The 13,414-nt window shown below is 45.8% G+C and overlaps 1 protein-coding gene across 5 annotated transcripts in view; it reads right to left on the reverse strand.

Annotated features, from left to right (window-relative positions):
• LOC144762286 (uncharacterized) overlaps nt 1-13,414 on the reverse strand; it is a 729,681-nt gene that overhangs the window by 194,517 nt on the left and 521,750 nt on the right. For all 5 annotated transcript variants that reach the window (XM_078647423.1, XM_078647425.1, XM_078647427.1 and 2 more), the window contains one exon: nt 7,444-7,543. In XM_078647423.1, coding sequence (XP_078503549.1) covers nt 7,444-7,543 — 100 coding nt within the window. The remainder of the gene's footprint in view (nt 1-7,443; nt 7,544-13,414) is intronic.

Below are 13,414 nucleotides of genomic sequence, written 5' to 3' on the forward strand. Positions count from 1 at the left end.
GAGGCTCTGTTTGACTTTAACCGGGGTTAGGGGTTACATACATGTCGTGTCCCTCTAGAAGGGTGGAATGCTAACCCCGTCGCCAGAATTGGCGAGGGGTTAGTATTCCAATTCGTATGACACCTTACTCGACATGTTTTGATAAAGCGATACCAGAGTTGGCATATAACCGCGAGGATTATAATGCACTCAAGAGTATATGGTATGCGATATCATGGAAACGGCTAAGGGATGGATCCCGAAAGCCGCAGACAGGCTCAGCTCATGCCAGAGCACCATCTCACACGATTCCAAGCACTCTGCCTTCAGGATTGTTAAGGCCTGCCATAGGAGTGACTGATAGGAGATATGTGTGTCCATTTTAGGGTTAGATATAGGTATACTAGATCTAAAGCAAAGGGTGAGTACACCACCTTGCCCCAGCTGTCGTGCAGCCAGTTGTGTCAGTTTAGTTAGTCAGCCCAGGGGTGGCATAATACATGCTTCAGCCCCTGGGAGACTTCTGGGTACACCTCAGCCCTGGGTACAGGGACTTGGAGAGGGCCCAGTGCCAATTCAGTACCTGAGTACAATTTGGATAGAGAGAACAGCTAGGCTGTGGGTCTGATTAGCAGGCCCACAGCCAGGGAAAGTCGTAAACCAGTGCAGCAAAAAGCAAAAATCTGGGTGATCATAGGATTGCAGACCCTACTCTCCTACAACAGGTAAGAAACTATTCCTTCTCTTGTATGGGATTTCTATGTATAGTCATAAGAAAATGAATAGACTAGCAAGCCCATCTCGAGGTTCCGAAGGGAAGCCTGCCCTACTTGAGCATCTGTCTTGGCATCAGAGTCCAGGCAGTAGTGTCCTGTGAATGTATGGACTGACTTCCAGGTGGCAGATTTACAAATCTCAGAAATGGAGCTGCCTTTCCTCTGGTAGAGTGAGTCCTAGGCTTACCAGTAAGGGATTTGTTATTAGCTTTTTGGTAACAGAGTAAAATACAGGAAACAATCCATCTGGAAATGGATCGTTTGGAAGTCGCTAGACCTGTACGAAGAGAGCCATAGTTTACTAATAACGGATACGATCTCCTTAGATCCTTAGTTTTGTCCAGATCAAATTTTAAAACCCTTCTAACATCCAGGTAATGAAGCGATCTCTCCGCTGGAGAAGATGGATGCTGGAAAAAAGTAGGCAAGGAAATAGTTTGACTCGCATGGAAATCTGAAATTACCTTAGGGAGGAATTTCGGACGAGTCCTCAACCACGTTAGATGTATGGAAATCTGTGAATGGTTCTCGACAGCAAAGTGCCTGGATCTCGCTAACCCTGCGGGCGGAAGTGATAGCCACAAGGAAACCTGTCTAAAAGACAGAAGCAGAAGAACAGCCTTATGAATGGGTTCAAAGTACTCTTGCATAAGCCGTGAAAGAACCACATTAAGCTCCTAAGGAGGGGGGAAGTACTTCTAATGGGAGGAAAAACTTTCTTCAAACCCTCCAAGAAATCTTTAATGACAGGAATCCTGAAAAAGGAAGTTTGTGAAGGGCATTTCCTGTAAACAGTTAGGGCTGCCAAGTGAACCTTAATGGAAGAAAATTGAAGGCCAGATTGTGCTAAATGAAACAAGTATGAAAGGATGACATCTTCCTGACAAGAGGCAGGGTCCTCATTCCTCGAAGAGCACCAAATACAGAATCTCTTCCATTTATGAGCATAAGCGGAGCGTGTGGATGGCCGCTTAGCTTCCTTAAGAATGCCCATGCATTTTGTAGATACGTTCAAGTGCCCATACTGCACTAGCTCAGGAGCCATGCTGCCACATTCAAAGAGGAGAGTTTGGGGTGCACCATTTCTCCTCCGAACTTCGTTAGTAAGTCTGGTTTGCATGGAAGCCTGATATGTGGACGGATAGACCGGTGAAGGAGGTCTGTGAACCACCATTGACAAACGCCATTCCGGGGATATAGGAATCATCTTGGCCCGTGATTGAGAGAGCTTGATGAGAACTGTCAGGATCAGGGGAACTGTAGGAAAGGCATAGAGAAATCTGCCTGACCAGTTGATCTATAGGGCATTCTCCAAGGTTGCCGGATGGTAGAACCTGGAGGCGAAGCTTTGGCATTTACCGTTTCCTGCGATGGCGAACAAATCGACCACCGGCATACCCCTTTTTTCGAAAACCATGTCATTGTTTAAGCCCCACTCGTGATTTTCCTGAAGGAGCCTGTTTAGATAGTCAGCCTGAGCATTTTGAACACCTGGGAGGTGAGTTGCTGTGATAATCAGGTTTTTGGCTAGAAGCCACCTCCAGATGGTCTGGGCTTCCCAAAAGAATAGTCTGGATCTCGAGCCTCCCGGCTGGTTGAGCAAGAACATTGTTATTGTATTGTCCGTCTGGACAAGCAGGGAGCTGGCATGGAATGACAGCTGAAAAGCTTTCAGAGCCATATGAACTGCTCTTATCTAGCAGGTTGATATGGTGAGTGGATTCCTTCCGTGACCATTTGCCCTGAATTTGAAGGTGATCTGTATGGGCTCCCCATCCCAGGAGAGAGGCATCTGTGACTATAGTTTGAGCAGGTATATCCTTGTGAAAAGGAGATTGGTGGGCGAACACCACCATTTGATGGACCGGAGGGCATGTTGAGATAGTTGAATCCGGTCTTCCCAATCTCCTGTTTGCTGGTCCCATTGGTCTTCCAGACATTCATGCAGGGGTCTCATGTGGAGACGTGCTTTGTAAGACACCATGGAGCCCAGTAGAGAGGAGACCTTCCTCACAGTTGGGTGAGACATTGTCATGAGAACCTGAGTCTTCGGAAGGATCGATAAGTGTCTCTCCGCCGAAGGATACACGTTTGCCATGCGAGTATCGATGGATGCTCCCAGATATTGCAGGCACTGTACAGGTGCTGAGGGCGACTTAGTTTGATTCACATCCCAATCGAAGGAGAAGGTCAGAGGTCCAAATTGAAGTGTAGTTGAGCCTACTGACACTTGGGTGCCTTGAACAGCTAGTTGTCTAGATAGGGGTAGATGAACACTTTGGATTTCCTCAGATGGGCAGCTATCACTGCCATGCACTTGGAGAAAGTCCTGGGTGCTGACTTCAGGCCTAACGGAAGTAAACAGTATTGGTAGTTGTTCTTTCCCACTGTAAACCTCAAGAACTTACGATGTTTCTTTATGATGGGGATGTGGAAGTATGCGTCTTGCAGGTCTATTGCACATTACCAATCCCCTCAATGTACTGGAGGGTAGATCTGGTATAATGCTAACATTTGGAATCTAACTCTCCGAACCCACTTATTGCCCTTAGATCAAGAATGGATCTGAACTCGTTCTTTTCTTTCTTTTTGACAAGAAAGAATCTTGAATACAGCCTTTTGCCTCGCTGTAAAGAAGGAACAGGTTCTACTGCCTGTTTACGTTAGAGAATGCTTACCTTTGCTTGTAATTGGGACAGGTGGAATCTTGACAGCACTGATGGTGGAGGGCTGATGAATCCCAGAGAATATCCATTGCACACAATATTAAGAACCTAACTGTTTGTTTTGTGTGATTCTTTGCCACTGTGCCAAGAAATGTTGAATGCTTCTCCCTACCGGAGTGGGTAACAGAAGAGGGGTAAGACAGGATTCAGGGTTTGTCACCTGTATGCATCTTGCCTTCTTGTGAAGGTTGAGGTCCTCACCTTCCTTTGGTTGCAGCTTTTGATAAGGTTGGTAAGATCCACCACCGATGGGTTTGAACCCTCTGTGCTGAATATCGGCGTGAGGAAAGGATGGAAAGATTTTCGTTGATCTTTGGGTCTTTCGAGACCAACAGCTTTCAACGTTTCCATATCCGCTTTCATTCAGGCCATCTCCAGGTAGTACCTGAGAATGGAAGATTCAGGATGCGCTGTTGTGCTTCAGGCTTCATTGAAGACAAGCGAAGCCATGGATGCCGTCTGAGTGTCACTCCGTGACAATATCCATGTGCAGCCAGAAGGGATGTGTCCGCAGCAGTGCTAATTACTTGGTTAGATACCATAAGGCCTTCCATTAAGATCTCATTAAAATCCTCTCTTTTATACCTAGGTAGGTGTTCCGCAAATTGTTGGAGAGACTCCCACAGTGCCCGGTCATATCTGCCTAACAGGGCTGTGGCACTAGCAGCTTTCATGGAAGTTGCTGCTGTGTTGTACACTTTCCTTCCCACTGAGTCTATCATACAGCTCTCTTTGACCGGTGGAACTGTAAATGTTGGAGCCGTAGTATGTTGCTTTTTAGCTGCCACCACAATGACCGAATCTGGAGCTGGATCCGCCCGTAGGAATGTGGGATCTTGTTCAGGACGACGATACTTCTTTTGCAGCCTGGATGGAGCTGGCTGAATGGAAGAGGGTGTTAGAAAAAGCTCCATTGCCAGTTCAAAGAGGCCCGGCGCCAGAGGAAGCAAGGGATGAGATGTTTGTCTCTGTTGAAGAGTCTCGAATATCAAAGAAGTTGATGGCTTAAGAACGGACATTGGAATGGAAGCCCCCCAGCACCAAAAGTTCTTAAAAGGTAGAAATATCGTCAATTGGTTAAATCATTTGAGGAGGAGAGTCAGACAAAATAGGAGAATATCTTCCTGTACTTGTAGAGGAAGTGACTCTGGAACGAGATTTTCCACGGTGATGTCGGCGGTGGGAACAATGTAGTGGAACGTCTATGGCTGCGAGAATGATCCACCATGTAAGAATTAGACATTGGCCTTCGTAGCGTAGGAGGATGCAGAATTGTACATGGAGGAGAAGTAGTAGTCGGAGGAGGCGGCGGTGTAGGTGGCCTAAGTTGATCATCTGGAAGATGAGGAGAACACTCAGCCGAATCTGAAGAGTAGAATAGTCTCCTCTTTTTCCGAGCCTTCAAGAACCACAGATGACCCATCTTTCCCCCTTGACATCGATCTACTTGTCGACGGAGACCTTCGACATAGTATCGAAAGAGAATTTCCTCTCGACGTTGACAGCAGACTTCTCAAAGTCGACCGAGTCTGTGATCGACGGGTTTTCTCGGCGTCGATCGAACTACGGTGTTTTGGCGACTTCGATCAATGGCGAGGTGTCGACGTTGACCGACGATTGTGTCGGCGTCGATGAGTCCACGCTGAGTGATGAGATATTGTTCTCGACGGCAATCTTATTACTGTCTGCGGTGGACTTTCGGACGCCTAACAAGGAGTTCTTGCCGTTGGTGTAGCCACCGGCTTCGAAGATCTTCTCCTCGATGTGGAATGTTGACGTCGTTTCAACCCAGAGCCCTGGGTCGACAGCTAAAAGGTCGCCGCTGTAACTCCTCTCAACGTCGCAGTCTTCGACGTCAGCCGGGACCAATGCTGTTTTTCAGCCCTCATGCTGGGGAGCCCCAGAGGCTGAAGACCGAGCTTTGGTAGAGGACTGACCCTCTTCTCGCCCTAAGTCCCACCTGATGACTGGACCTGCTCTTTTCTTTGTTCTTCTGCTCCTTGAAGCCAAATCTTCTCCCAGTCATGCAGGGTGGGCCTGGAAAATGTTTTACTGAGGAAGAAAGGAGCAGAAATCAGGAACATGAGAAGCAGGCAGGCACATAATGCACGCACTATGAGGGTTAGTTTTGGCCTTCTTCCTTCCACAGTCTGGACACTTATCAAAAAGAGATGACATTTTTTAATGAAACTGTGGAAATTACTGTCAGGAAAAGACAGAAAAAGGTTTAGAAAACTCAAAGACTTCGAGTGAAACACTTAGTATCAAAATTCTGAAGTGATTTGGTAGAGCTCAATGCTCCAGGGTCCTGACAGCAGGAGCCAGAAAAAAGAACTGAATTAACTGCCACTAGCTGTGCATCATGGGATACTGGTGGTGTCTGGAGTTTCTTAAAGGCACAGCATCTATTTTAAGACATATAATGGCAGCCTATGGGCTACTCTGTCCTGTCCTTTCATCTCTATCATGAAAAAGGGAATTTTGTGAAGTGGAGTTTTCGGTGTGTTAAACACCATAACAAAATGCACAAATTACAGTATACTGGCTATCTTTTTTCACTTCAGGATGAAGTTGTGGCCAGTGTAGCCTAGTTAGTTAGGCAGCATTATTGTCTTTTTTTAAAATCTCTTAAGTGTCTTTGCAGGCCTTCCTGAAGAAAGACTGAAAATAACCACTTAAGAAGATGCTTTGGGGTCGGGGCACTAGGGCAGGACTATTCTACTGCTTATGACTTTACATGGAAATCCCCAACAAGAGAAGATACAGTTCTTATGTGGGTCATCCAGATTAACCATTTTCTCTTTCCACAGGTCTTGCAAGAACTTAAAAGGCCTTTTCCATAAGACATGGTAGCAGCAATCACACATGATGGTCGATGAAAATCTGAGGAAATAAGTCTATTTTGTGAGTGTTCTCAATGGTGCTATTACCGGATTGGTCAAGCTTTGCTCAGTTTTAGGCTTCGCCTGCACAGCGCTTGCGCTGTGCTTGTGAAATCTATTGTTTTTAACATAAATCTTTTCAATGGTCCCTGTGCTGGTCACTTACCTTTTCCCCTTTTCTATTGGCTAAAACATTTACCTGCATTGTAAATAACAATACTTGTTCCTAGTCTGCTTCTCATCAGTTTCCTGTGGCCTAAATAGTATTAACATCCACTTTGGTGGAACTATTTTCCTATAAAGTTTTGCCTTTTTCTGCTTGCAGCAGATTATATAGCGCAACTTTGAGAGATTGATTTACTCACAATCACAGGATGTTGCGCTGCCTAGAGTACTTTGGTTATATCTTAAAACGCTGTGTAGTTCTGGGTTGTTATATTTTGACTACATTTGTCCTTTCACTGTATACACAACATGAGTATAGGCAATGAACAAACTCAAAAAGCATTGGCCACACATACCCCTATTTTCTTTACATTTAGCCATGCTTCACAGCGGCCCATACTGCTGTGCAACATGTCTAAAACTATTCACAAAGTCAATAGATCTCGCAAAGGCGAAACCTATTGGATTGCCAATGCTCGTTTACAAAGGAGATGTATAGGCTATGCTAATTTAATACATACTGCTTTGCTATTTTAACAGTGGACTCCCACTTTGACGATGGGGAATGATTCAAGCATGAGGATCTATGAAAGATACCCCCAATACTGAATAATTACTGTGCCACTCAATGCAAAGCACAGAATTGCATATTTTTTCATTGAGACATTAGGGGTGTACTTTCAAACTCGATTGTCTTTACTGTTGATTTTGTCCCCCCCCCCTCCCCAACTGATGTAAAATATGTGGCTTGCTTGTGATCGGTGTCAAAACTATTAAAGTCACATACATGCAGGCTCTCCGATTACCAACCACTAGGTACTTTGTATACAGACTTTTTTTGGGTAATATTCACTTCTTAGCTAGGCACACATTACTTCCAACAATTCATATATTTAATCAAAGATGCATATATACCTTTGGCTGGGACGGATATTTTTTTGGTGGTTGTTGCTGCATCTTGTTTAGCATCACCTTGGCCCTTGTCAGCCCATGGTCTCTTGTACGGATCTAAGGTCTGTAAGAAAAAAACACTAAGATTAGGTGCTTATGTTGATTAACTAATAAAAATAGTAATTCAATTCAATTCACTTTCTGCTTCCTTACTCTACTTTCCCACTGTTAAGGCTAAAAAACAGTCTTCTCTAACTCTGCAGCTTATGCTATGTTAAAAAAAATACATATATTTATCATTCTCATCCATCATTATGGTACTCTGTGGTATACAGCAAAGTGAAAGTCAGCTTTAAAACCCCTAAAATACACCAAGCATTTGCAATGCAACAGGTCTCGCATTTGCAGAAATTTAAGCTATTGTTATTGTAAATAACAATGCCTTTTATTTATCTGTTTTGATAATAAACACATAAATGAAAGGCATTGTCATTTACAATGCCAATAGCTCAAAGTCTTGAAAATGCGAGACCTCATGCATTTCAAAGAAACAGCCCTTACTATCCCTGGCCACTTGGAAAGTGAAAGCGCACATGGTGCAATGAATGTGGCAGGAAAGCATGCTGTGCCTTAACCACTTGGCTGCTAAGGGGTGTGTGCGAGGTCCATTGACTTTCCATTGAAATCAATGGAAAGTCCATGACGAGTTACCCTTGTCATTAGCGCTGAAGGGGTTAAGTAGGAAAAAACTTATTAAAGAAAATAGTGCTTACAGACTAAATATGACATACTGTGTATCAACAGAAGAAAAAAGGGCCAGTCTTCATGGAAGGTTACAAATGAAGACAATGCGGTACTAAGGAGGGACTAACAAGGTAATTAATGAATCAGAAGCCAGCATTTACAAAGGACAATGACACAAGCTAATGAAAAATATGGGCGGAGAGTGGCGTCGCTTCAAGTCCATACTCAAATACAGCATGCCTCGCAGACCAGCACATGCGTTGCCTAGGCTCAACCTAAAAACTACAGCACTTAAACCACATTTTCTTAAGCAGTTAAGTTCTTACTCAGTACATGGATGAGCTACAAGGCTCTACCCGGGGTAGTCATTACAGTTTTTTGGGAAATTGCATTGTCATTTGTGTTTTAAAAAGTATAGTAAATAAATTTTCTTAAACAAATTTTACAAAACATGCTTAGCAGTGAGCTGCATACAAAAGGACTTATCAGGCAGTAAATAACATTCCTTGGTCTCACTACAATGCCATAAAGGATGATAAAAAAATGTTTCATCACTAGCACTAAAGAAACTTCGAAGGTAATTTTCTAGCAGCATAGCAATCAGCTAAAAGATTAAGGGCACATGTGTCTACATAGGTTTGTTTTTACCAAAATTGGCTAATAGGGGGTCACTCAATTATATAGGGCTACATCAGTTAGGCCAGTCCAACTTCAAACAAGCATTTGCAATGCAATAGGTCTCACATTATTTAAGTTTGAGCTATTGGCATTGCCAAATAATGCAACACCAGTAGTTCAAACGTTAATAATGCGAGACCTATTGCATTGCAAATGCTTGTTAAACAGGCAACTAGAACATAAAGGTCACAGCCGTTGCGGGACCAAACAGAGCACATTAACACTCAGACATGTCTGTGTTCAAGCCCTTGCTCTGTATATTGTCACACTCATCTTGAACCAATCTCTTTTTCACACTTGACCATTCACTAATAAACCTCCAGGTGAACAAGGTGAAGGTATGTATAAAGGCCACATTTCCAGACCTGGGACTTTTTTATCAGTTTCTGTATCCAGTTTTGGAGTTTTTGTGTGAAGCACTGGAAAAGAACACAACACACACTGCTGCATCATTAACTGGGCAAGGACAGCTAATATAATTAGCAAAGCAAACTTTAGAAGTTTGGAGGATTTTAGCTCAATTATCTCTGAGCACATATAGAACAGGCATGAGCCATGTTCACCACACTGTACGCACATGCCAGCCTTCTGCATTCAATATTTCTCACCTTTGTTTATGGACCTTCAGTTGTACTTCTGAGCATGAGTTCTTCTGGAAAAGAGGAATACTTTTGTCCTTCTTGTCTATGAAAAGGTTGTTTTCTGGGAAATTACCTTTCTGTTTTCTGTTGTGTTCTTGGCATTCACCTTTACTGTTTCGAGAATCTGGGTTATTATGGAGGTATTTTTCCATCTTGAAAGGTACAGCTGGCTTTGCTTGATAAAGGAATAAATCCAAAATCCGGCTGTGATTAATGCGGTCTCAATGAAAGACATCAATTGTCTCGGGTCTAGTCTGCGCTATATAAAACTGAAAAAATAAAAACAAAGTCTTGAAACAGCTCTACTTTTTGCTGAAAAGAGTGCTAACAGACCAACCTCACTGTGGGAGGTTTCCGTACTAAATATGCAGGGTCTTGCATAGGGCAAAAGGTATGCAATGCAGCCCCGGTAAATAAAATTCTGGTTCCCTATAAAAAAACACCTAGAGAAGTCTGAATTTATAGCGGGTGCGCTACAAGTGCTATGTACAGATGAACGATAATAAACCTTCCCAGCGCAACGGCACAGACGTACTTTTATTTATATGTACTCTACACATAAACAACCTACATTTTTACAAGGTGAAACTGTTTAAACACGAATGGTGATGGGTTCGGAAGCCTGAGGGGTGACGGTAGGACACACAGGCTCCATCCCGAGCAAGGAGAACTAGGGCAGCCCCCTCAGAGTCTCACACACAGCACTTGTACCAACCAAGGGAAGACTGGGAACCGCTGGAGCAGAGCAAGCCAGGAACCGTCCACTAGGAGCTGCGAGGAACCGTCGAGGAGGAGCTGCTCAGACTGCAGCCTGAGCTGACCGGAGCCGTCAGCAGGAACTCGCAGAGATCTCGAGTAGCAGCAGGAGGTAGGCGTGGCCAGGATGACGCACACTTGACGGAAACAGAGGCTGGGTGGCTCCAGGATACAGATTGCGCCACTGGACATGCGCATCTGAGGTCGGTCACACCTACACTTTCAATGGTGGCGAATCTCATTACCTGCAGTAACCGAATTCAATTCATCCACGTCACTGGTGTTTCTTTCGGATGCTCTCGGGGCTGGCCCCGGTTCACTTGGATGGACAGGCCACAGCAATTGCACCAGCCAGCTTGAGAAAAGGTTTAATTAAATAAATAAACGCCTTCGAGTGGTGCGCGCGCCCCACTGCGAGGCACATGTTTTCAATTATCACGCCTGTGTCTGGGCACGATAATTGAAAACATGTGGGCTTTGGTGCGGGTAACAGACACCAATAGGGCATGGGGGGAACAATGCACCCGCCTTTGGCCTATTGCGTGCTCTGTTTAAAATACACACACACACACAAAGCCCAATAGCAGAACCCAAAAGGAAAAGCATATGCACGAGCGTGTGCGATTCCAGGGTCCGTTTTCAAACCCTGGACAAAAGAGCTCTCGCCTGCGCGAGCACTGCTGTGCAGTGCAACGCAGGGCACGAGCCCTAAAAAGGAGCTAGTATCTTAGCGCTCATGATGAGCGGCCTGTAGCCAGGAAATGTCTGGATGTAAAATGTCTGAGGATGGAGTAAGAGGGAAGGAGCACTTTGCACTGTGTGGAAAATCTAGAATAGTTTGTTTAGGAGAAGTGAGAAGTTGGCCTGATATGCAGTGCTCACTATTCTAGTGATCACTATGTATCAGTCCAAACGACCCTTATTGATGATTGGTTGTAAGTCAACCTGATAGACCAGCTATCCTAGTAGCATGGACAAGAGCAGTCTTTAGGCTAAACTCTAGAGGGCGTGTTAAGCCAGCTGTTTTACCATCACATTTAACCTTTGAACACCAAGTGAAAGGACACCACACAAGTTGTTATGAAAATAAAAGTATATTTATTTATAACAGTACTACCCTGAACTCTTTATGAGTCAGGGAGCTAAGCACAATACAAAACTCTTAAAGAAATACTTAAAGTCGCACAATTTACACAAATGCCCGAGGGGCACGAAAAACCATATACTACAAAAGTGGAATGCGAATTACTAGCAGGTAAGTAACTATTCTCAGAGGCTTTGGGATCGCTAGGACTAGACTACTGAACCTTTAGATTACGAGCAGGAGGCCTAGGGAGATCGGGTGCAGAGTGTGCACTCTCACGCGGGATGCGGAACAAAGTCTATGGAGGCTAGTAAATGCAAAGTTAGTGTTATCGGATGAATCCGACTAGGTAGAGCTGAAACGAAAAAGGATATGGACACTTAGATAGTTAAGCTATGCTGGAGCACCGAAATGCTTAGGTTACCTAGCCCAGGGGCTGCTGCTGCATAGGTCTGAAAAGACGTCGGGAATCCTCGTTGCAGTCTATGGAGCCTGAAAGAAGAAGTTGCTGGCAGGCGACCAGTGAAGATGTTCGATGTGATCCAAGCCTGGATCGATGAAGATGGAGACCTGTAAGCAGAGGGGACCAAGTCCTGAATCACTAGCCAGTGATTAGGTGGGCACCAGGATGGCACCGAGCGAAGTCACCTCGACCAGGTGAGTGGGCGACGCTGGGCTCTGCAGTCTCTCGGACCAGGAGGCGTTGTCAGCGACCAGGATGGAGGTGCGAGCTGTCCCACGGTGGTATCTGCTGTCGACGTCGCTGGACCCAGGATTGGGGCAACAACTCTTGGCAAATGCAAGCCCACGCGGTGGACTCAAAATGGCGTCTGGAGTGGACCAGGAGGGTCCGGGGTGCTCCTCTGTTGGAGGGGAACAAGGGCCAGTCTGGAGCAACCAGACCAGCGGTGTTGTCGTCGTGGTTCGTCGTCAGAAGGGCCACTAGCCAACGGGCAAGTGTCCTGGACAACGCGGTGAGCAGCAAAGAGCAGAAGGGCCCCACGCAGATCTCGTGGATGCTGGAGGGCTGGACTTCGGTGCTGGAGCTGCTCAGGGTTGGGGCTTCTCAAACCCCAAAGCACTCACTCAAGGATCCCTCAGTGGTCGTGCTGGGCAAGCGTCGTGCAGTCTTGAAGATGGCCGGTCCCTCGAGGTCTCGTCACACCCACGAATCTCAGCTGGGCTGATGATGCAGGTAGAGGTCAGTTGTGCCAGGGAAGCCGGTTCTCGTCGAGCTGGGCAGTCTTGATCCGGAGGAGAGACTTACAGCAAACCGCGATGCTTGGATGGTGCCTGCGAGTGCAGGGTGACTACTCCTTAGTCACAAGGGAGAAATCTTAGGAAGAAGTCTTGAGTTCCTTTCGTAGAAAGTAGTTTCAGGATTCAAAGATGATCTAATTTGGAAGGGGGCCTGCTCCTACCTTTATCCTGAGAAAAGGGGCTGGCACGCGACTAAGTCCTGCCCTATGGGTGGGACTAGGAGGGGGGTGGTTACACCCCTCTCCTTTGTCCGGTCTCTCCCCAGCTCAGGGGCTGGTGTGCCCCAGGAACTGGTTTGAGCCGGCATATGCACAGTGAGCACCGGGGTGCCACTTGCAGTCACCTTCCTCTATAGCCCTGCCTACCTGGGATACACAAAACCCTGTCTGGGATGGTGCTAGCACCGCCCCTGACAGGAAACCCTTTGTCCAAGCACTCCTCGCTGGAAGGACTCCCAGCAGCAGGAGGTCAGACTTGTGTCTCGGTGGCAGCATCCATTTTGTGGAGCTGAGGCTATGTCCAACTTTAACCGGGGTTACAGGCTACCAACATGTCTTCTCCCTCTAGAGGGGTGGAATGCTACCCCCGTCGCCAGAACTGGCGAGGGGGTAGTATTCCAAAGCGTATGACACCTTACACGACATGTTTAGATAATGTCAGACCAAAGTTACCATAACCGCGAGGGTTATAAGGCACTTAAGAGTATATGGTCTGACGCTATCATGGAAACGGCTAAGGGATAGATCCCGAAAGCCGCAGACAGGCTCAGCTCATGCCAGAGCACCATCTCACACGATTCCAAGCACTCTGCCTTCAGGATTGTTAAGGCCTG

This window comes from Lissotriton helveticus, chromosome 6, assembly GCF_964261635.1.
Source record: "Lissotriton helveticus chromosome 6, aLisHel1.1, whole genome shotgun sequence".
In the NCBI taxonomy this organism is placed as follows: Eukaryota; Metazoa; Chordata; class Amphibia; order Caudata; family Salamandridae; genus Lissotriton; species Lissotriton helveticus.